The sequence below is a fragment of the Oncorhynchus clarkii genome, chromosome 28 (assembly GCF_045791955.1).
Source record: "Oncorhynchus clarkii lewisi isolate Uvic-CL-2024 chromosome 28, UVic_Ocla_1.0, whole genome shotgun sequence".
NCBI lineage: Eukaryota > Metazoa > Chordata > Actinopteri > Salmoniformes > Salmonidae > Oncorhynchus > Oncorhynchus clarkii.
In genome coordinates this window covers 9,715,109-9,738,175 of record NC_092174.1, presented here as the reverse complement: position 1 = coordinate 9,738,175, position 23,067 = coordinate 9,715,109, and the positions used below count along the sequence as shown (strand labels likewise).

Genomic DNA, 23,067 nt, shown 5'->3' with positions numbered 1-23,067 from the left:
CTGTCTTGTCATTGTTGGTAATCAGGCTTACTACTGTTGTGTCGTCTACAAACTTGATGATTGAGTTGGAGGTCTGCGTGGCCATGCAGTCATGGGTGAACAGAGTACAGGAGGGGGCTGAGCACGCACCCTTGTTGGGGCCCGTGTGTTGAGAATCAGCGAAGTGGAGGTGTTGTTTCCTACCTTCACCACCTAGTGGAGGCCCTTCAGGAAGTTCAGGACCCAGTGGCACAGGGCGGGATTTAGCATTTTTGGCAGCAATTACAGCTATGAGTTTTTCTGGGTAAGTCTCTAAGAGCTTTCCACACCTGGATTGTGCAACATTTCCCCATTATTCTTCAAGCTCTGATAAATTGGTTGTTGATCATTGCCAAACAACCATTTTCAGGTCTTGCCGTAGATTTAAGTCAAACCTGTAACTCGGCCACTCAGGAACATTCACTGTCTTCTTGGTAATCAACTCCAGTGTAGATTTGGCCTTGTGTTTTAGGTTATTGTCCTGCTGAAAGGTGAATTAATCTTCCACTGTCTGGTGGAAAGCAGACTGAACCAGGTTTTCCTCTCGGATTTTGCCTGTGTTTTGCACCATTTCATTTATTTTTGTTATCCTGAAAAAAAATCCTAAGTCCTTAACGATTACAAGGATACCCATTACATGATGCAGCCATCACTGTGCTTGAAAATATATAGGGAGAGTGGTACTCAGTAATGTATTGGATTTGCCCCAAACATAGCACTTTAAATTCAGGACAAAAATACAATTGCTTTGTCACATTTTTTGCAGTATTACATTAGTGCCTTGTTGCAAACAGGATGCATGTTTTGGAATATTTGTATTCTGTACAGGCTTCCTTTTCACTCTGTCAATTAGGTTAGTATTGTGAAGTAACTACAATGTTGCTGAACCATTCTTCATTTTCTCCTATCACAGCCATTAAACAGTAACTGTCTTCAAATCACCATTGGCTTCCTGGTGAAATCACTGAGCGATTTCCTTCCTCCCTGGCAACTGAGTTAGGAAGGAGGCTTGAAACTTTGTAGTGACTCGGCGTATTAATACAACCATCCAAAGTGTAATTAATAACTTCATCATTATCAAAGAGATATTCAGTGTCTGCTTTGATATTTTTTTTACCCATCTACCAATAGGTGCCCTACTTTGAGAGGCATTGGAAAATGTTCCTGGCCTTTGTGGTTGAATCTGTGCTTGAAATTCACTACTCAACTGAGGGACCTTACAGATATTTGTGTGTGAGGTAGAGATTGGGTAGTCATTCAAGTCATGTTAATAACTATTACTGAACACAAGTGAGTCCATGCAACTTATATTATGTGATTTGTTAAGCACATTAGGCTCCCGAGTGGCACAGCGGTTTAAGGCACTGCAACTCAGTGCTAGACACGTCACTACAGACCCTGGTTCGACCCATGGTTAGATCCCGAGCTGTATCCCAACCGGCCTTGATCGGGAGTCACATAGGGTGGCACACAATTGGCCCAACGTTGTCCGGGTTAGGGGAGGGTTTGGTCGGGTTAGGCTGTCATTGGAAAATAAGAATTTGTTCTTCACTGACTTGCCTAGTAAAATAAAGGTTAAATAAAAAAAAGCTAATGTTTACTCCAGAACATATTTATGCATGCCATAAAAGGGATTGAATACTTATTGACTCAAGAAATTTAAGCATTTAATTTTAATTTGATGTAAAACGAAATTCCAATTTGACATTATGGGGTATTGTGTGTAGATCTGTGACACCATATCTAAATTGTTGAATAAGTCTTGGTGCGTATACTTTCTTTAGGCACTGTCTTTACCTCTCATCTAATACCTACTTTGCCCCCCACCTTCCCCAGATTTCACCCTGCCATCAAACCCCCTCGGCCCCAGGCTGGGCCCCATGGCATGCTGGATCGCGGCATGGCGCGAGGAAATCGTCTCCAAGATGACGGAGGCCTGCCTGAACCAGAGCCTGGACGCCCTGCTTGCGTGCTCTCTCCTGATGCGCGAGGACTACGAGCTGGTGGTGAACCGGGCCACGCGCACTGCCAAGGTCCGCCAGCTCCTTGACACCTGCCACCGTCACAGCGAGGACTTCTGCCACGTGGTGGTCCGCAAACTCAAGGACAACAAGCAACTGGGCCTGCAACCATACGCCCCAGAGCTCGGCTCCCTTGTGGCCGCACCAAACACCAGCACACCCCCACTCTCGGTGTCCGACAACAACCCAAGGAATTACTAGGACAGAACTAGTCCAGAGAAGACCAGAGACCCGAAAGACTATAAACTGTAAAAGACTTAGCTCATTGAGCTACTGTAGGTGGTGGAAAAATACCCCACTGTCTCTTAGTCCTGGGTCATTTTCATTAGGCAACACATGGAAGAAAACTAACTCAAACTGAATATAGACTACCTGAATGTTTTCCTTTGCACAATTTTTTGGAAACTTTTTGCTACAGTGTGCCCTAATGAATATGACCCTGGGTTTTTACTGTGAACTTTGACCTTAGTGGGGAATGGTAAAGCCCAGCTGTCTCTCACATTGCTCATGGTGGTACCCACTCACACAGAGCAAAACTGTATGTTGCTACTGTTCATCAAACTGTTGAGCAAAAGGACTTGAAGGTAAAACTACCTTTTGAAAAACAAAATCACATCATCTTCAGAAACATTCCCGTTCTCTAAAAAGCAGAGGATGGGCTGGGATTGACAATCAAAACCCGTTAGTATTTAATCCAGGCTTTGAATAATTATATAATTATAATTAATAAAATTATATTATGGATTTTATGTCATTTGTCCGGTAAATCATTTTGTTCTCTCAAAACATTCCCTTTGTTCTGAGTGATTGGGGTACAGGCCCTGGAGTCTTGAGTTCTGCTTCTATGCATCCTTCTGTTCTCTCCCCTCGGCACTGTTTTATCCAGAGAAATATATCCAGACAGACTGTAACATCATACTCATCTACAGTATGGCTCTGGCTTTACTCTTATTTTCAGTGGACAGTTTAGACTCATCTGTAGCTCTCCAGGTCCGATAAGATACTCGACTGGAGTTCTGCCGTGTTGAGGTTACTGTGGCTTGGTCTCAACTGGATCAACCCCCATTCCCTTTTGTTTGTCCCCCAAAAAATTGCACTAATATCATTGTATTTTGGGTATTTCTTTACCACTGCCTTTCCGAGCCATGTTTTTATTTCTCTTGTAGACTGTGCACTTTCTGTTCATAGGAGCTTTAGTCGACATAGGATGGGCCAAAGCTGTTGAGGCCTTATCATTTATATGATATGTACATCCCCATCGAGAAGAAAAAGAAATGCACACCTATTAAGGCGAGGCGCTGGCTAGCGGATTAGAAAACTTGAAAATAAAGAAGAGCCGTACACTCTAGGAGCTCAGATGCAAAAAAATGTAATATCCGACAGGGTATAATCAAACACTGCGAGATGACTCGTTTATATTGTGTCAAAAGACACATGGGTGTCTGTAATCATGGCCAAGAGTGGCCTAATATCCATTGGTTAATTCTCAAATATTAAAATGGCATACAAAGAACAGCATACAAAAAACAAATGGATAGCATACGATCATAAATTAATTTTAGACTACACAAGCTTACAAACAATTACAATGGCAAAGTCACAATAATCAGGTCTCAATGTAGACTTTGATCTGAAGCCATTATTGTGACTTTGCCATTGTAATTGGCCACACCAGATACTGACTGTTACTTTTGATTTTGACACCCCCCCTTTGTTCAGGGACACATTATTCCATTTCTGTTAGTCACGTGTCTGTGGAATTTGTTCAGTTTATGTCTCAGTTGTTGAATCTTATGTTCATACAATTATTTACACATGTTAAGTTTGCTGAAAATAAACGCAGTTGACAGTGAGAGGACATTTCTTTTTTTTGCTGAGTTTAGTAACATTTCCTACAACAGGAACTAACCCTTAGCTGGGGTTGGTTATCCTGCACTTCAACAAAAACATTCAGCCTCTGATTGTGTGTCTGAAGCTAAAGGGGAGTCAGTCAGGCCTGCCCAAGGCCCAGGGTTCCTGTCTGGAAGCTGCTTTCCACTGCGCCTACAGGCCTAGGATTATTGCAGTTTAGCTGAAGTTGAGCCCAAAAACACAATTCCCATAGATGGGTTAGCTGACAACATCACAAAAATGATGCACACGCTGCAATGGAGCAGAACTCCAGATAGCTACTAACAATGACAAGAAACTGCCATGTGGGGAATCGTAAATGACTCATTTCAGCTAGTTTCATATTGTTCTTGATACCATGTCTTGTTTTGACTTATTTTATGTCAATGCTAATATGGATACAGTTAGCTAGCTAGCTAACCAACAACTGTAACAATGTATTTGAGACAAGTGCTCAAATGTATTTATGTTTTCAATAAACAATGGAGACGAAATACAGCTTACATGTTGTCAACAATCTAAGCCAACCACGTCTGTTTTACCCCATAGTTGTGCCCGCATTGGTTTTGTTGCTAAACAACCAACCCGTCTATAGACGGCCTCATAGATAAGTCAAATTTGAAAATTGCCAATAATACATCACCTTTGTACACAAAAGATCCATTCAAGTATTCACGTAAGTGTCTTAAAGGCTGCTAAAACATTTTTTTTTGCACTCACAGCCAAAGATATGTTTTTATATGAATCCACTATCTGTCATGTTTCTGGATGACGTCGTCGCTGCTTGCGCTGCTCCAGTGAGCACTGAGTGCAGGTGTAATCGGCTCTCTAGAACGATGGCAACAACCCATGAAACAGTGTACGCGGATGTGTGAAGATTACATTGAAAACAACGGTTGACCATCTTGGACGCCGTCACCAGTTCATATATAGCTCAGTGGGGCTGCCCCTTGTTCAGGGATCAATCATGGCTGCCCTCCTTCCAGTGCTTTAAGCCAGGGGATGGGGAATTGTTACACTAGGAACAGGTCACAGAGGAAGAGGTAACTGACCCATACTGAAGGGAATGTGGCGTGTTTATGTTTGCCTAAAATGGGCCAAAGGAAATTGTTTTGTAGGAAACTTCATGAATTGCATGGATTTCATGTTTCATATTCAGTGATCCATCCTCGGTTGTCTGCACAAGACAGGTCTCAAGTAGCAAGGGAGCTTCCTGGCACACATGACTGGGAATTGAAGCATACTGTAGCTTTTATACTAATGGAATATATACTGTATATACCGTAACAGTGATTACACTGTAAAGTCACAGTCTAATGTAACTATCTGCTCTAGGTAGGCAGTCATTTATAGCCTTGGGGCTGTCGTCAAAGGGGCCAACTACACTGAACAAAAATATAAATGCAACAATTTCAAAGATTTTATTCAGTTACAGTTCATTTAAGGAAATCAGTCAATTAAATTCATTGGGCCCTAATCTATGGATTTCACATGACTGGGAATACAGATAAGCATCCGTTGGTCACAGATAAGTAGGGGCGTGGATCAGAAAACACATCAGTATCTGGTGTGACCTCCATTTGCCTCATGCAGCGCGACACATCTCCTTTTCATAGAGTTGATCAGGCTAATGATTGTGGCCTTTGGAATGTTGTCTGGAACTGGAACACGCTATCATACACATCGATCCAGAGCATTCCAAACATGCTAAACGGGTGACATGTCTGGTGAGTATGCAGGCCATGCAAGAACTGGGACATTTTCAGCTTACAGGAATCGTGTGACATAGGGCCGTGCATTATCATGCTGAAACGAGGTGATGGCGGCAGATGAATGGCACGACAGATGAATGGCACGACAATGGGCCTGAGGCTCTCGTCACGGTATTTCTGTGCATTCAAATTGCCATCGATAAAATGCAATTGTGTTTGTTGACTGTAGCTTATGCCTGCCCATACCATAACCCCACTGCCAACATGGGGCACTCTGTTCACGACATTGACATCAGCAAACCGCTCACCAACCTGATGCCATACACGCCATCTGCCCAGTACATTTGAAATTGGGATTCATCCATTAAGAGCACACTTCTCCAGTGTGCCAGTGGACATCGAAGGCGAGCATTTGCCCACTAAAGTTGGTTAGGACGCCGAACTGCAGTCAGGTTAAGACCCTGGTGAGAATAACGAGCATGCAGATGAGCTTCCCTGAGACGGTTTTTGACAATTTGTGCAGAAGTTCTTCAGTTGTCCGGGTGGCTGGTCTCAGACGATCCTGCAGGTAAAGAAGCTGGATGAGGATGTCCTGGGCTGGCGTGGTTACACATCGTCTACGGTTGTGAGGCCGGTTGGACGTACTGCCAAATTCTCGAAAACAACATTGGAGGAGGCTTATGTTAACATTCAAATCTCTGGCAATATCTCTGGTGGACATTTCTGCAGTCACCATAGCAATTGCGCGCTCCCTCAACTTGAGACAGCTGTGGCGTTGTGCTGTGTGAGACAACTGCACATCTTCTTGATATGCCACACCTGTCAGGTGGATGGATTATCTTGGCATAGGAGAAATGCTCACTAACAGGGATGTAAACAACAATTTGAGACAAATAGGCTTTTTGTCTGATCTGTTTCACCTGTGCTTATCTCCACCCCCCTCCAGGTGTTGCCCATATTCCCCACTTATCCCCTGGGTATTTATACCTGTGTTTTCTGTCTGTTTGTGCCAGTTCGTCTTGTTCGTGCAAGTCAACCAGCGTTAGCTGTCTACAATGCACACTCTCGCCTGTAGAGGCCTCAGCAGGGTCCCTGTGTCATGACTGCTTCAACCTCTGCTAACACATACCCAGAAGTGACTATGTGCCGAAACACACTGTAGTTTAAGTTAATCAATTTCCTGATAGAACTATTAATTTCCCGTGGTTCTCTCACTCACCCGCCTCTCTTTCTTCCTTAGTTTCTGTTTCTCTCTGCCAGTGATGTGTTCATGCATTGACTCTATATAGGGAACTAATGCAGAGATGTGTTGTTTCTAGAGGCCTTATCATCACTGGACTTCCTTAAATGGGTGCTGAAGGCACTGTGGCTAAGTATAAAGACCTCGGTCCGTGCCCGACATTTGTGACCCTCCGGAATCGAGGAGCACATGGGTGTGGTTAATCTAAGTGTTCTTACCTATTTTGCATTTGTGCTGTTGTAGATTTAACAAGACACATTGTTTGGCCCCATGATAAGGGTGCTCTTTGTAAGTTTGTTTTCAGCGTTTGTTGAATTGGAACATGTGCTGTGCCAATGGTCTGTGGTGTAGGGCGGCAACTGGCGAGCCAACGCCAGCCAGGAGAGAATCTCTTCCACAATCCTCTGGACTTTTACTGCCATGTCATTGATACTGTGAGTTTTGTGATATTTGCACAAAACTCCAGATTTGATCAAATTAGATTGTAATTCGATTTAATTCGCCTTACTATATTGTGGGGCAAAATGTTGTATATCTACAACTCTCATTGGATATGTGTTTCACATTTTTTATTCCACGATTCTATTTATTTTTAGTCTAACTCTTGCATTGTTCAAAACCATTATTTGTCTGTTATGTTAGAAAAGTGTCTGAAGAAATCATTGTTTTACATGGAATGCCTTCAAGCAGCCATCAACATTGGTATATTCCTGGACAGCCTGGTTTTCTCCATGTCTATTTATGTACTTTTTTTCACATCTACAATCAACAATCTATCAAAGATCCTGCATACATAATATGTATGTACACTCCACTACATATTTATTTGGACAGTATAGACACATAAAAAAAAATAATTAGGCTCTATACACATTTTGGATTTGAGATAAAATGTTTCAGTACAGAATGTCACCTTTTATTTGAGGGTATTTTCATACATATCTGTTTTACCGTTTAGAAATGAAAGCACCTAGCCCGCCCCATTTGAAGTTTCTATAAGCATTTTTTTTCTGTAAGTATTTGGACAAATTAGTATATTCAAGTTGTCAAAAGTTTAGCATTTGGTCCTGTATTCCTAGCACACAATGACTACATTAAGCTTGTGGCTAAACAAACTTGTTGGATATATTTGCAGTTTGTTTTGGCTGTGTTTCGGGTTTATGTTTTGCCCAATGGGAACTGAATTATAAATAATGTATTGTCATTTTGGTGTCACTTTAATTGTAAGTAAGAATATAACATTTTCTGAACACTTCTACATAAAACACATTTGCATTGTCATTTCATAAAATGACCATAATATATCTGGCGTTAACAGTGGAATGATAGTGTTTTACAGTATTACCTACCTGCCAGTGTTGTGATTGGCTTTGATATTCGCCTATTGATTTATCCTGTCTGTCTCAGCGGCATCTGGGAAATCTGGTCTGAGTTTGTGGCTGCGTTATCTAGTGGAAATAGATGAATTCCTGGTTGCTAAAAATTGACACTGTTCGCTCAATTTCAGTTTGTGTAAGAAAACAAGCACTGAATAATGTAGCGAGTCATTGTACCATCTACATTTCTGTAGATATCTTTTCAATAAAACCAATACATAGCTGTAAAAACTATTTAAATCTGGTGGACCAAAACCGCTGTTTGAAGGTGGTGGTAGCAACCAGGAAATTAAAGAGCGATTTCCACTAGATACCACAGCCACAAAGTCAGAAGAGCTTTCTCTAGTTTAACATATGCCGCTTTGGTAGGAGAAATCAGTAGGCGAATATCACAGCCCATCAACAACACTGGCCGACAGAACAAACCCTAGCGATATCCTATTGGTGCGTTCTAGGTACATCTGCATATTCCTTTTAGGAATACTCCATATTCCTGCCTACTCTATGAAGTGCGCGTGTGTTCAATAACTCAATTCGCCTTTGCACTCCTAAACAGCACAATTAAACAATTAAAAAAACTTTTGCAAAGAGTAAAGTCTACTAAACTTAGTCCGTTCTTTTCATACTATATTTTAGTTTTCGGAACAGAAAATTATACTGAGATCCAATGTTTAATTGATGAGAATATTTGCAGACTGTCGGCCAAAATCCATGACGTTCCATCTCCCCCTACTGCCCGCCAGTGGGCTTCGTGGAAACAGCAACCGGATGCTTCACATTTATACATCCAGTAAAATATCTGTCTCATTGTTCTATCTGTGGTAATAATGTCATGAAAATCCTGGAAAAGTCATGGAATTTTAAATTGGTGTTTTTCAGGCCTGGAAAAGTTTGGGGAAATAATCAAATCCCAACATTTTTGGAAAAGTATTGCTCGTGCGGCAGAGTCGATTTCCGCGGTTATAAACCCAGGGTCGTTACAATATATTATATCCTCTAGTTATCCGTTTAGCTATTATTAAGACATATTGATGTTTTCGTCATGTCCCCAAAAACTTACCGACACTCGCGAATAAGACCATACAAAGTTGATTCATTTAAACGATACATACGAAGTTGATTCATTCTTGTTTTTACTAAACGAACGATTCACTTCGAGTTTGTATTAGTTTGGATTCGGTTCAGTCAGCCTGCAAACACTTCTAAAGTAGCTAAGATAAACATGACTAAACTAAAAAAAAATGTGTGAGCTTGCTTCAGCTGAATAAAAAATATTTGTAGCCAACCAGAGCCATTTGATATACACTGAATGTACAGACATTAATATTGAGTTTGCACCCCTTTTGCCCTCAGAACAGCCTCAATTCGTTGAGGCATGGACTTAACTTATTGAAAGCGTTCCATATGGATGCTGGCCCATGTTGACACCAATGCTTCCCACAGTTGTGTCAAGTTGGCTGGATGTCCGGTGGTTCACCATTCTTGATACACATGGGAAACTGTTGAACATGGACAAACAAGTGTGCCTCACACCTACTACTGTACCCCGTGCAATGGCACTTAAATATTTTGTCTTGCCCATTCACCCTCTGAATGGCACACATACACAATCCATATCTCAAGGCTCAAACACCCTTCTTCAACTTGCCTCCTCCCCTTCATCCACCCGATTGAAGTGGATTTAACAAGTGACATCAACAAGGGATCATAGCTTTCACCAGGATTCACCTGGTCATTCTTTGCCATGGAGCAGGTGAGCAAGTGTCCTTAATGTTTTGTACACTCGGTGTATTCAATTAGTACATTATTTCAAAAGTCATGAAATGTATTTGGTTGTAATGTTGTACATCAAGGGTGGCCAACCATCCTCCAGCAGAGCTAATGGGTGTGCAGGCTTTTTTTCCCCAGTCCCCCTTTAACAAACCACATTTTAGAAATGAGCTGCTCAACTGGACCTTGATAAAAATCACTCAGATGTGTTTGAGCCGGGCTTGATCAAAAGCCTTCACACCCATTAGCTCTCCAGATGAAGGGTTGGCCACAGGTGTTTTATAGAGTTGCCTAACAGGTGTTCTACTTTGCGTGGGGTTAAGTGCCTTGCACAACCACAGGAGATGGTCCATGGGATCAGAGAGCAGCCTCCCAGTGTCAATACCACATTACACTTACTTCGTTAAACGTACATAGAGGCACCGCTAATGGTTGGTCATGGAAATATTGTTAGAAGTCATGGAAAAGTCCCAAAATTCCATCGGTCTAAATGTGTATGAAACCTGTACTGTGAAACACTATAATTCCACTATTAGCGCCAGATCCAGTATATTATGGAAATGTTCTAAAATTACAATGCAAAAATTCAAAGAAATCCTGTGTAGCAACTTTCATATGGATAAACATGAATCGTCAATAATGCTGAGTGAGAAAGTTACAGAGGAACAAAGACCATAGCCCCCCCCCCAAATGCTAACCTCTCACCATTACCAATAACATGGGATGTTAGCATTTTTGCATTCAATGTTCCTCTATCTTTCTCACTCATCATTATTCACTCATCATTCATGATTATCCAATACATTACTTACTATTCATTTCTAATCCGCAACACAACCAAAACAAATGCACCCAACAAGTTCCTAGGAATATGGGACCAAATAAAACTTTTGACTACATTTAATACACTATATGTGAATTTGTACAAATACTTATTAGCCTTTAAAATGGGGTCGGGGGGACTAGATACACAGAGTGCGTCTACTGTATTTCTAAACACTAAAACAGAGTTGGAGTCATTGCAGCTAAAGGTGGCACAACAAGTTGAGTGTAAGGGGGCAATTCATTTTTCACACAGGTGCAGTGGGTGTTGCATCACTTTGTTCATGAAATAAATGAATTAAGTATGTAATTGTGTTATTTGTTCACTCCAGTTCCCTTTATCTAATATTAGGTTTTGGTTGAAGATCCAAAATTTGCAAAAGTTGAGAAAATGATAAAAGGGGACAAATACTTTCACCACACTGTATGCTTTGACGTTTTAGATACCAGTGCGCTTTGTCATTAAAACCTCTTAAGGATCTGACCCTCTTTTTTTTCTCTTTTTTCCCCCCACCTAAATGACACCCAAATCTAACTGCCTGTAGCTCAGGACCTGAAGCAAGGATATGCATATTCTTGATACCATTTGAAAGGAAACACTTTGAAGTTTGTGGAAATGTGAAATTAATGTCAGAGATAATACTACAAAAAAAAGTGAATAAAAAAAGAAAAATCATGATGTTTAAAATGCAATAGAAAAGCTACAATGTATTATTCCAGGTTAGGTGCAATTTAGATTTGCCACTAGATGGCATCAGTGTACGTGCAAAGTTTTAGATTGATCCAATGAACCATTGCATTTCTGTTCAAAATGTTGTATCAAGTCTGCCCAAATGTGTCAAATTGGTTTGATACATTTTCAAGTTCATAACTGTGCACTCTCCTCACAATAGCATGCTTTTCTTTCACTGTAGTAGCTACTGTACATTTGACAGTGCAGTTAGATTAACAAGAATTTAAGCTTTCTGCCCTTATCAGATATGTCTATGTCCATGTCCTGGGATTTTTTTGTTTGTTACTTACAGCCTCATGCTAATCACATTAGCCTAGGTTAGCTCAACCGTCCCGCAAGGGGAGGGGGGGGGGGGGTGTAAAGTGTAGATTTCTTTCCTATTTTTTCTTCTTTGATTGATTTTCACTGATTGCCATATTATGAATCCATATTCCCTACCATGCATGATTCCTTCTATACTGGAAGACATCTTGTGATAAGAGAGATAGCAATGCTCTGGTTTCAATAGTGTCACGAACTTGCTCGAAGTCCGTAACAAAAAGGGAGACAGACAACGTGGCGATAAGGAATACCAAAAATATATTTATTAACAGAAGTAACGTAAATACAATTAACAATGGTGTGTGTAGTCAGTCATCAGTAGTGTAAGTGAGTGTGATTGCGTGCATACATGTGATAATGAGGGGTGTTGAAAGGTGCCAAAGCAAACAAACAAACAAAACAGCCACAAAAATGCCACAACCAAAATCTGACCGTCTGCATGGAGAGTCTCCTCAATGACTGGGGAAGCTGTGTATTTATCCCAGGACACACCCGGGCCCAGGTGTGTCCCATGTCGCTGACGACCCTCCCAGCTCCGCCCGCCGACATCCTAATAAGGAAAACAAGAGCAAAGAGAAAGAATACGGCAGACAGAGTGGGAGGAGGGTCATCACAATACTCCCTATGTCACAGTTTCCCAAACTCGTTCCTCGGGACCCCAAGAGGTGCCTGTTTAGGTTTTAGCCCTAAGCACTACAGAACTGATACATATAATCAAGTAATCATCAAGCTTTGATCATTTGAATCAGCTGTGTAGTGTTAGGGCAAAAACCAAAACGTGCACCACTTGGGGTCCCGGGGAAACGCTGCCCTATGTAGTCAGTCACACTTGATATTCTATTTTCTTGTATATCACCTTATAAGACCTTCCATAAATCAGGCTATTGTTGTACTGTAGGCCTCTTTTCTTCATTACCCCCACCACACTACTGTTCAGACATGGTATCATGACTTCCTGTGTACAGTCAATGTATAATGTTTCCCTTGTATAAGAGGCCATGTTTGTTTGTGACTGCCACGTTGTCGAAAACTAAATGGTCGGGGGCCAAACTGTGATATATTTCATCATTCAAGTCTCGGCCTAGTCTTTACAGTACAGGAATGTGCAGCTACAAAGTAATTCAAGGACACTTGAGTGGGATCAATGATGGGACTCGACTCCACAATAATATCCACGTAAACATTTTTTGGTTTGGTTTTACTCGGCCCAGTGAACTGCATCCGGCGTTTATCTGGACTCCCTCAGGCCAAGAAGAGTGGGGGGTGGGCTCTCTTTCGGAGTACCGACATTCTCCCGAAATAGCAGGAGAGAGAGGGCGTCATCGCTGGGAAAACAGCCGTTGCACTGGGATTGCAACACTGACTGTCCTGTTGCTACCTCTCAACTGTGTGAGCTCCTCCAGTTATATTTGAGTCAGGAAACTCATGGTGGGGACATGACTGGTCGCCGTTTGAGCATTCAGCCTTAGAAGAGGAAAATCCCTGATTCTCTGTTGTGACCCTTGTTCTCTTGAAGACAACAGGTGCAGTAAATGTATATATATTTTTTTACTATGTTTTATCACTAGATTATTGGGTTTATCGATTTGTTTTCTACCCGTGACTTGGACTCTTTGTGTAGACGACCATGGTAGAGGAGACTTACTTGTGACCAGAACATTGTGTCCATTTGTACAATTACAATGGCATAGAATGTATATTTGACCCTGCTGAAGATCTAAGAGAGCAGGTGCTCTGGCTCTCCTTTAGAGGACATGGCAGGATAATTGTTTTGGTTTTAGTATCAGGCAGCCCCTTAGGCCAATCCAAATTTAAAGAAATACTTCACCCCAAAATCAAACAAAACTAAAGTGAAAGATTGGCATTTTTTTTTTTTTAATGTAATGGGTTTTGGAATTAACTGAGGGTGGGCACTGTCTAATATTTGAATCGTAATACATTTGATTAACTTGACCTTTAACCTCCTGTTTTCCTCAGCTCCACATTAAGGCAGAATGAGAGAGAAGCTGGCTGCCATGTCGCGATCGCTGTGCCCCGGCTCGCAGGCCGAGGCCAGCGACGACCTAAAGACACCGAACGGCGGCGAAGAAAAGATGCAAATGAAGCGCGAGATTTCCCTCCCCAATGGCATCTGCCTCATCGTGGGCAACATGATTGGCTCTGGAATCTTTGTCTCGCCTAAAGGCGTCCTCATGCACAGCGGCTCCTACGGGCTATCGCTAGTCATCTGGGCTCTCGGCGGCATCTTTTCCGTTTTCGGAGCACTGTGCTATGCAGAGCTGGGAACCACGATCACCAAATCGGGCGCTAGTTACGCCTACATCCTGGAGTCGTTTGGCGGTTTCCTAGCTTTTATCAGGCTGTGGACGTCCATCCTGCTCATTGAGCCGGCCAGCCAGGCGGTCATCTCACTGACCTTCGCCAACTATTTAGTGGAGGCGTGGTACCCCACCTGCCAGCCCCCCTACGACGCCATCCGCCTCATTGCTGCCGCCTGCATCTGTAAGGGACCTGCCTCTGTTTGTTTTTACCACTAACATTAAGTTACAAATGGAAGACTTTATGGACCAGTTTCCCGGACAATGATTTAACCTAGTCCTGGACTAAAAAGCTATTTGTCCGTGTCCCAGAAACCGTCTCTTTGGGTTTTATCAATTTCTATTGGGGATAACTAGGGTCTAGTAACAATGACTATTTTAGGTAAAGACTCAAAACATTTCCAGACTTGTTCTTTGAGAGGCTTCTGGTAGAGGTGTGTCTATTCATGTCTGTCTAAACATGTGATTGTGAAGAATAGAATTGACTTTACTTGATTTTTTTTGGAATGGTGTTTTGGAAAGTATTTTTTGTGTGTGTGTGTAATGGTACTGTAGGTGCCTTTACTAGAATGAGGCCATGTTCAGATAAACCACTCTCTTTAGTCACGCAAACACATCCTCGACTCGATGCCCAGTCAGAGCATTAAAATAGCCCTGAACCCACTTTGCTTCGTGCAGCTCCTCTTGGCCATCTGAAATTGGCACTGAGCTGGTATTTAGGTTAGAGAGCAGCAATGGCGTGATTCAGCCACACTGTCCAGACTAGAGTTTCCCTCAGCCCAGAGACATCTGCCACTAGTGCAAGAGAGGCTTGACAGCCAGCATGAATCCGCTACGATCTGGGTCTGCGGTTCATTAACCCGTGTAACTACAGTGCTTGTCTGTGTAAAACAGGCCCCACTTAAATGGTTATCTCCTCGTCAGGACACATAATTAGGAAAACTCTGGGCCCTAGATTGGTTTGACGGACGTTTGGTTTCTCCTCGCAAGCACACACACACACACACACACACACACACACACGTTTGACTCATCATTATGGAGTGAGAGAGAGAGAGAGACACACATTCCATTAAAACATGCCATTATTTTTCATCTGCCAGTAGTGTACCATCTCTGTTCCATCAGTTTCATGGCAGTGAAGGGATGTGAGGTGCTTGCTTTTCCCTCTGCTTCAGTTACACAAACAGTACAGATTGTTCAGTGACAGAGATCAACTATTTTGGGATTTGGAAGGGGTAACTCAGGAGCACACTGATATTACAAAAAAAACAACAATGTTCTACTTTTCTTCTGCTTTGTCCTTTTCTTTCTCCTACTTTGCATCCGTTTCCTACAGAATATCATCTCTCTCTCTCCCCCCCCAACCCCCCCTCTCGCCCTCTCTCCGCCAGGCATGCTTATCTTTGTAAACTGTGCCTATGTTAAGTGGGGAACCATGGTCCAGGATCTGTTCACCTACGCCAAGCTCATGTCACTCATCCTCATCATCATTATAGGTCTCATGAAGATAGCCAAAGGTAGGAGAGATTGTGATGTGGAGGGGATATGGGCGGGAGATTCACTTTTATTCTTTGCTGATTGTAGACTTACTCCATGCCGTTTTTAAAAAATTGTTAGCTAGCAATGTCCACTATAACCTGGCTAACATTTTCGGAGAATGTAGCACTGCTAGCAGAATGGCTGCTTCTGTTAGCAGCCATTTTAAAGAATGGGGAACGTGAGGGAGGACACCCCTTTTGGTGGAAGGGAGAGCCCTTTCCCCATGCTTTTGAATGCATTGCTAACGGAAACAATCCCTTTTCACTTGCATTGCTACATTCTCCGAAAAGATACCCAAGAGAATTTGACAATGAGATGATTAACATCCCTTTAAAAAGGGGAAATCTGCAGTACAAACATTAGCAAAGCATACACCCAGCCTCAGTTTTGGTAAAAACTGAGGGATGAGGCTGAATAAATGTAACCACACTCAAATTCATAGACAAAGCTATGGTTACAAGGACTGAATATCCATGATATCAAAAGTATGAGTTTGACGCTATTCAGTGTTTGTTTACAATTATAGTATTTACAAACAATGGAGTGAAAGATGCTTTATATTTTTGAACTACGCTCATGAGGCATTTAGAAGATATTGTATATAAGGAATCACTGGGCATATTGTATATCGGAAATCTAAAGATATGCAATAGAAGTGATTAATGCTACATTTCTCTTTCTCTCTGCCCCGTCTCCCTATTTCTCCCTCCTGCCTGTAGGAGAAACCCAGAACTTTCAGAATCCGTTTGAGGGCTCCTCCACAGAGCCTGGGTCTATAGCTCTGGCCCTCTACTCTGCTTTGTTCTCCTACTCTGGCTGGGACACACTCAACTTTGTCACAGAGGAGATCCAGAACCCAGAGAGGTAATCTCCCTGTTTCCACATTCTTTTATAACGGGGCTATACGGGGTCATGGCAAGTCTTACAAGGCATTATACATGCATGATTTTTATTCATATTTTTTTAGTTGATCGGATCTATCTTAGCCCAGAGAGTGGTGGACTTGTTAGCAGGCGTTATACACCCAACAAAGTATACATCTCCTCTCTTCCACTCTCATAGCCTTTGCCCATTATAAACTCAAACATATTTCAGACTGTACTGTGTATGACTGTACTCGTGCCTGGTTTAATTTGAGTTCAGCCCATATTCAGAGAAGCTGCGTCAGTACTGTCATCCCCAATCAGCCATGTCCCCTTCACCCAACACTTTCTGCCCTTAGAGCAAAGGCAACATCACTATTCATGATTGGACTGTATATTTGGATGGTGGATACGATGATTACGCACCCGGAGTATAATGGGAGCCATGCTCAAGGCCTAATTTGGCGGTGAAGAAAGGACAAGGTCTTGAATAGAGACAAATGTTAAAGAGCATTGGGTTTATTTATACTTGGGTCTATTGTACAAGAGTATAATGATGATGGATATTTTTTTTATTGATGACAGCTTCTTTTGGTAACAAACAATCACCAGTTTTTCCCAAACACTTCAAATAAATACTTGTGTATAAGAAGTATTGAAAATGGCCTCACCCACTAAATAAAAATGATGGATTTGTTTCGCTGACCTATTGACCTCTGACTTCTTTATTGTTATAGGAACCTGCCTCTGGCCATTGCCATCTCCATGCCCATTGTGACCATCATCTACCTGCTGACCAATGTGGCCTATTACGTGGCTCTGGACATGTCCTCTCTACTAGCCAGTGACGCTGTCGCCGTGGTGAGAACCTCCTGACCCACATGCTAAAAATAGGGCCAAATATGGGGCTGTTAAGATCATGTGACCCGTCTCTGTGTCCATGTTGTTAGAGAGTACTACTATACTATAGTACAATATATCAGATAAACCGAGACGACCATTTGAATCATTTCAGGAAATGTAGTTATTTTACTAGAAGACACGTTGTTGCGTGCAACATAAGTGATAGCACTGAATTCTACGGTGTATTTTAAATATAATAATGATATACCTTTGATAATATACTGAACAAAAATATAAATGCAACATGCAAGATTTTCCAAAATATCAGTCAATTGAAATAAATTCATTAGGCCCGAATCTATTGATTTCACGTGACAGGGAATACAGATATGCATCTGTTGGTCACAAATACCTTTAAAAAAAACATTTTCATCACGGTATCTCTGTGCATTCAAATTGCCATTGATTAAAAGCCATTGTGTTCGTTGTCCGTAGCTTATGCCTGCCCATAGCATAACCCTACCGCCACCATGGAGCACTCTGTTCACAACGTTGACATCAGAAAAGTGCTCGCCCACACGACGCCATACACGTGGTCTGCGTTTGTGAGGCCGGTTGGACGTACTGCTGAATTCTCTAAAGCGAGAGGTCTGCTGGGTGCAAACTTGAACGTTGTGAAAATTCTGTGCAACTTCCAGCGTGCGTTTACTGTGAACACTAAGGTTGTACCCGCTTTAAGTTAGTTTCAGACAGTGGTCAAGTAGGCTTTACAAAATAATGCATTTTATTATTCCCATACCATTATTACAGAGAATCAGACAAATTATGCTACCCTCTGCTTATTGGCTACTTATATTATTCAAGCCTGTCTCAAAATACAACACTGCCCCTTTAAGACCAAGCTTAGAGGGAACATTGGTTGGATGCGGCTTATGGTAGAGAAATTAACATTACATTTTCTGGCAACAGCTCTGGTGGACATTCCTGCAGTCACCATACCAATTGCACGCTCCAAGGCATTGTGTTGTGTGACAAAACCGCACATTTTAGAGTGACCTTTTATTGTCCCCAGCACAAGGTGCACCTTTGTAATGATTATACTGTTTAAATCGGTTTATTGATGTGCCACACCTGTGAGATGGATCTTGGCAAATGAGAAATGCTTCATAACAGGGATGTACAAAATTTGAGAGAAATAAGCTTTTTGTGCATATGGACATTCCTGGGAACTTTTATTTCAGCTCATGAAACATGGAAGCAACATTTTACATGTTGTGTTTATTTTTGTTCAGTGTATTTTACTGAACCCATTTCGTCTAATCCCACAGACTTTTGGAAATGCGGTCCTGGGACCGTTCAAATGGATCATTCCCATTTCCGTGGCCATGTCCTGCTATGGAGGACTCAACGCCTCCATCATCGCTGCCTCCAGGTACTGACCACATTTTTCTGAAGTTTAAAGAGATAGTTCACTTTTTTGAAGCTTTAGCTTTTTAAACTTTTTTTATATGCATCTAAGGTGTTGTTGTTTCATCAAAATGTTTTTTAAGTTTGTTAGATGGTTATTCAGCAACCAATGTCAACAATCACCCAGCTAGCAGAATTGGAGCATGTAGCATGCTAGTGAAAACATATTGAACTAGTTAGTGGTCATTGAAAGCCAGCGCTTTATCCCTTCAATGACTGGCAATGGACGTTATCTGAGATATTTGAATGTCCTACAATCAACCTGTGGGTTAGACCACCTCAGCTATAAAAATCTAGTTTTACGTCCGAAGCGCTGATACATTCCATTGTGGCCGCTGAATGCCCTGTCCAGGTTGTTTTTCGTGGGGGCGAGAGAGGGACACCTTCCAAACAGTCTGAGTATGATCCAGGCGGAGCGCTACACACCTGTCCCCGCCCTCATATTCAACGTGAGTGACATCACATCTCCATAGAGCATAATGCTCTCTTTTTGATATCTTACTGTATAGTATATCTCTCAGGTCACAAGTGCGGGCCATGGCCCTCCTAAAGCAACCCCAAAAGGAATCTGTGATTCCATCTTTCGAGAAACACTTGTCTATGGTGCATTCAGATCAGACCCACAGTGGAATGTCACTCATCCCTGGGTTGTGTGTTCTTCCAGGGGTTGATGGGCTTGATCTTTCTGTGCGTGGAGGACGTGTTCCAGCTCATCAACTACTTCAGCTTCAGCTACTGGCTCTACGTGGGCCTGTCTGTGGCCGGCCTCATCTACCTGCGCTTCACTCAGCCAGACAGACACAGACCTGTTAAGGTAATGTTAGAAAGATTGGTGTCTGAATTTGAGTCTTGTGTGATTGATTGGCTTGTCTCACTCTCTCACACACATACAGACGAGAGAGAGGGATGCCAATGGATGAGTAAACTTGCATCTGCATAGTTGTGCATCATCACCATAGCTCGATCCGCTGTACCTTGGCTAACCACTGGCTCCTCTCCACAGCTCTCCCTGTTCTTTCCTTTCGTTTACTGCCTGTGCAGTCTGTTCCTGGTCATCGTCCCTCTGTACGGCGATACCATTAACTCCCTCATAGGGATCGGCATCGCCCTGTCTGGAGTGCCTGTTTACTACGTGGCCATATACCTGCCTGAGGACAGGAGGCCCAAGTTTATATGCAGACTAAATGGTAAGGATCAGAGCTGTAGACACACAGACACAGGGCTGGTTTCCCAGAGCCATTTTAAGACTACTTCAGGACTTGAAAGCATGCTAAATGGTAAGGATCAGAGCTGTAGACACACAGACACAGGGCTGGTTTCCCAGAGCCATTTTAAGACTACTTCAGGACTTGAAAGCATGCTAAATGGTAAGGATCAGAGCTGTAGACACACAGACACGGGGCTGGTTTCCCAGAGCCATTTTAAGACTACTTCAGGACTTGAAAGCATGCTAAATGGAAATGGGTTTTTTAAGTGCTTTTTAGTCCAGCAGTTGGTCAAACCGTCACCCATTTTAGCAGACAATTACTGTAAGAGATTCATATGCATTGTAGCTAGAAAGTAACTGTAAGTTTTGTGATTTTGAATTCTAATTCTGCCATTTCATGTCTGAACTAATATGATTTCAACGTGTGTGTAGCAGACTGGCGTGTCCACACATTTTTCACGTGTTTGCGGATTCACGTGTAAGAATGAAAAGTTGAAAGTGTGACCGAAAAATCTAAAGATGTATCTTTTTGAAGCATGTTAGTAAAGGGTGCTAAGTTGGAAATCTGTAGGAACGCCTGAGTTTATTGGGTGGCTGATTAATAAAGAGTGCCACTGTAGGCAAGAGATAGACATAGTGAGTGTACAGGAACACCTAACACCTTCCTAATATTGAGTTACACCCCCTTTTCCTCTCAGAACAGCCTCAATACCTCGGGGCATGGGACTCTACAAGGTGTCGGAAGCGTTCCACAGGGATGCTGGCCAATGTTGACTCCAATGCTTCCAACAGTTGTGTCAAGTTGGCTGGATGTCCTTTGGGTGTTGGACCATTCTTGATACACACGGGAAACTGTTGAGCGTGAAAAACCCTGCAGCATCTGGCACCTACTACCGTACCCCGTTCAAAGGCACTTAAATATTTTGTCTTGCCTATTCACCCTCTCTGAATGGCACACATACACAGTCATGTCATACATACATGTCTCAATTGTCTCAAGCTTAGAAATCCTCCCCTTCATCTACACCGATTGAAGTGGATTTAACAGGTGACATCAAGTGATCATCATGGATTCACCTGATCAGTCTATGTCATGGAAAGAGTAGGTGTCCTTAATGTTTTGTACACTCAGTGTATTTACTATTGATGGTGAAGGGAAGGATAAATAACCTTCTGAAAACTCCAAATGGAGTTATCATCACTGTAGCAACCACAGCTCTGTCTGTTGCAAATTGTTTGTTGTGCATCCTATCCATGTTGACCCGTGAACAACAAGTCCTCTGAGTGTAATTTGATTAGACTGTTTTTAGACTCAGTGGTTTGTTTTTGGCTGTGGATCTGGGGACTAGGAGTATATCATTAAATGTGGTTCAGGGAAATGTTTTGTCAGTCCACAATGTCACACTCTGTCCCTGAGCTTATCAAGCCCTGATGTGACTTAGTAGTCTGGTGTATCACATGAAAGAAACCACACATCAAAATGTATTTAGGCTTTTCCAACATAAACTCTGCCTGACCACTTGTTTACATTTCTCTTCATCTCTCTCCCCTCTCCTTGCCAGCCTGGGTCACCAAATACACCCAGATCGTGTTGTACTGCTGTCTGACTGAACTTGATGTGGAACCAGAGAAGCGAGAAGACAGCAAAGCTCAGTGAGGAGGCCTGGTGCCCCCCCCCCCCCCCCCCCCGGCCCATGCCACGCATGATGCACATGCCTGGAACACGAAACCTGTCTGAGCCGTGCGTGGACAAAGGCTGCACTGAAGGGTTGGCTGGTGAGGGCTCGATGCTTGCCCAACTACCACATTGCGTTCTCAAAGGCGTTCCAAGTCTTGAGGACAAAAGAGGAGCTGGTACTTGATCATGTGCGAAAGGAACTGATAACTGTGGGATTTGTTTTTGTTTTTTGGCGAACATATTATATTTTCCTATAAGAGTATGACTGCTCATTGTGTAATATGCTCATGGTAATATAATGTCATGTGCTTACCTGTGTTCTTCTTCAAGTGTTTATACCTTAATGTTCCTCCAAGAGGTTTACCTAGTTATTTTTTGGGATAGCACTTACAGTACATGTCCTACAGTTCTGACAGTCAACAGTCTTTGGCTTGTGTCTTCTTGTGTCGAGTCACTAAGTGGTGGTCTGACAATGTTATGACTTACAAAACATGGCCGAATGGACCAATCAGTATGCTGTAAATTACATACAGTAGAACTAATCACATAACGCATGTATTAATTACAATATGAGCTCTCAAACAGGGATTTGATTATTAAAGTGTTTGGTTTTTAATTGCTCAATGATTATATTTCAATGTGCTAGTTCCTAAAACTGTTGTGGCCTACCATTTTATTTAGCTAGGCTTGGGCTCCAATGCAACCCATTTTTATCTCGATATCAAATCATTTCTGGGTAACAATTAAATACCTTAATGTGACTGTTTTTCAATTAAAATTGACAAAAATAAACAAAATAGCTTCTTAGCAAAGAGTAATTTCTCAAGCAAGAATTTTGCTAGGACTATCTGTGAGTGGTCTGAGTGGGGAGGGGAAAACTGAAAACTAGCCTTTATTGACAGAGGTTTGAAACTCTTTCTTATTGGTCTATTAACCAATTTACCACCTGGTGATGTCACCGGGCAGACCAATACGCCATCCCACCAAATCAGGTTGAAATTTCAGGCAGTCTTTTAAAAACAGCTTTTTACACTAAAATGGCATTATCATAATTTTCACTATTTCGCAGTATTATTCCAACTTCATAGTGCAGACATATAAAACACAGGAAATCACGTTTTTGATAACACTAGGCCTTTAAAGCTCTGAATTACTCAGAGTCAATAGCACTGTATATCACTTTTATAGTGGCCTGAATCGTGTTATATTTTATGTTTTCATGAAGCTAGAGACTTAAACCCAGGCC

The 23,067-nt window shown here is 42.1% G+C and overlaps 2 protein-coding genes across 3 annotated transcripts in view; both read left to right on the top strand.

The window, feature by feature from the left end:
• Nucleotides 1–2,567, top strand: part of LOC139387006 (receptor-interacting serine/threonine-protein kinase 2-like) — a 28,194-nt gene extending 25,627 nt beyond the window's left edge. The window contains exon 11 of the mRNA XM_071132949.1: nucleotides 1,855–2,567. Within this exon, the coding sequence (XP_070989050.1) occupies nucleotides 1,855–2,240 (386 nt within the window). The 3' untranslated portion in view covers nucleotides 2,241–2,567. The remainder of the gene's footprint in view (nucleotides 1–1,854) is intronic.
• A 10,644-nt stretch (nucleotides 2,568–13,211) lies between these two features.
• Nucleotides 13,212–22,445, top strand: LOC139387614 (Y+L amino acid transporter 2). 2 transcript variants are annotated; one of them, XM_071133985.1, is made up of 10 exons: nucleotides 13,212–13,426; nucleotides 13,881–14,405; nucleotides 15,616–15,741; nucleotides 16,483–16,627; nucleotides 17,364–17,487; nucleotides 18,798–18,901; nucleotides 19,289–19,385; nucleotides 19,601–19,750; nucleotides 19,940–20,123; nucleotides 21,706–22,445. In XM_071133985.1, the coding sequence occupies exons 2-10, from the start codon at nucleotides 13,898–13,900 to the stop codon at nucleotides 21,798–21,800; spliced, it is 1,533 nt and encodes a 510-aa protein (XP_070990086.1). In that variant the 5' UTR covers nucleotides 13,212–13,426; nucleotides 13,881–13,897; the 3' UTR covers nucleotides 21,801–22,445. The 2 variants fall into 2 exon arrangements, with proteins under 2 accessions (XP_070990086.1, XP_070990088.1); XM_071133987.1 differs by having other exon boundaries at nucleotides 13,212–13,437.
• The last annotated feature ends 622 nt before the right edge of the window (nucleotides 22,446–23,067 follow it).

Bases quoted from the DNA above. Each gene is read 5' to 3' on its own strand.
- LOC139387614 (XM_071133985.1), top strand. From the start codon at position 13,898: ATGAGAGAGAAGCTGGCTGCCATGTCGCGATCGCTGTGCCCCGGCTCG. The intron at 14,406-15,615 runs GTAAGGGACCTG...TCTCTCCGCCAG, and splicing joins CATTGCTGCCGCCTGCATCT to GCATGCTTATCTTTGTAAAC. The intron at 16,628-17,363 runs GTAATCTCCCTG...TTATTGTTATAG, and splicing joins GAGATCCAGAACCCAGAGAG to GAACCTGCCTCTGGCCATTG.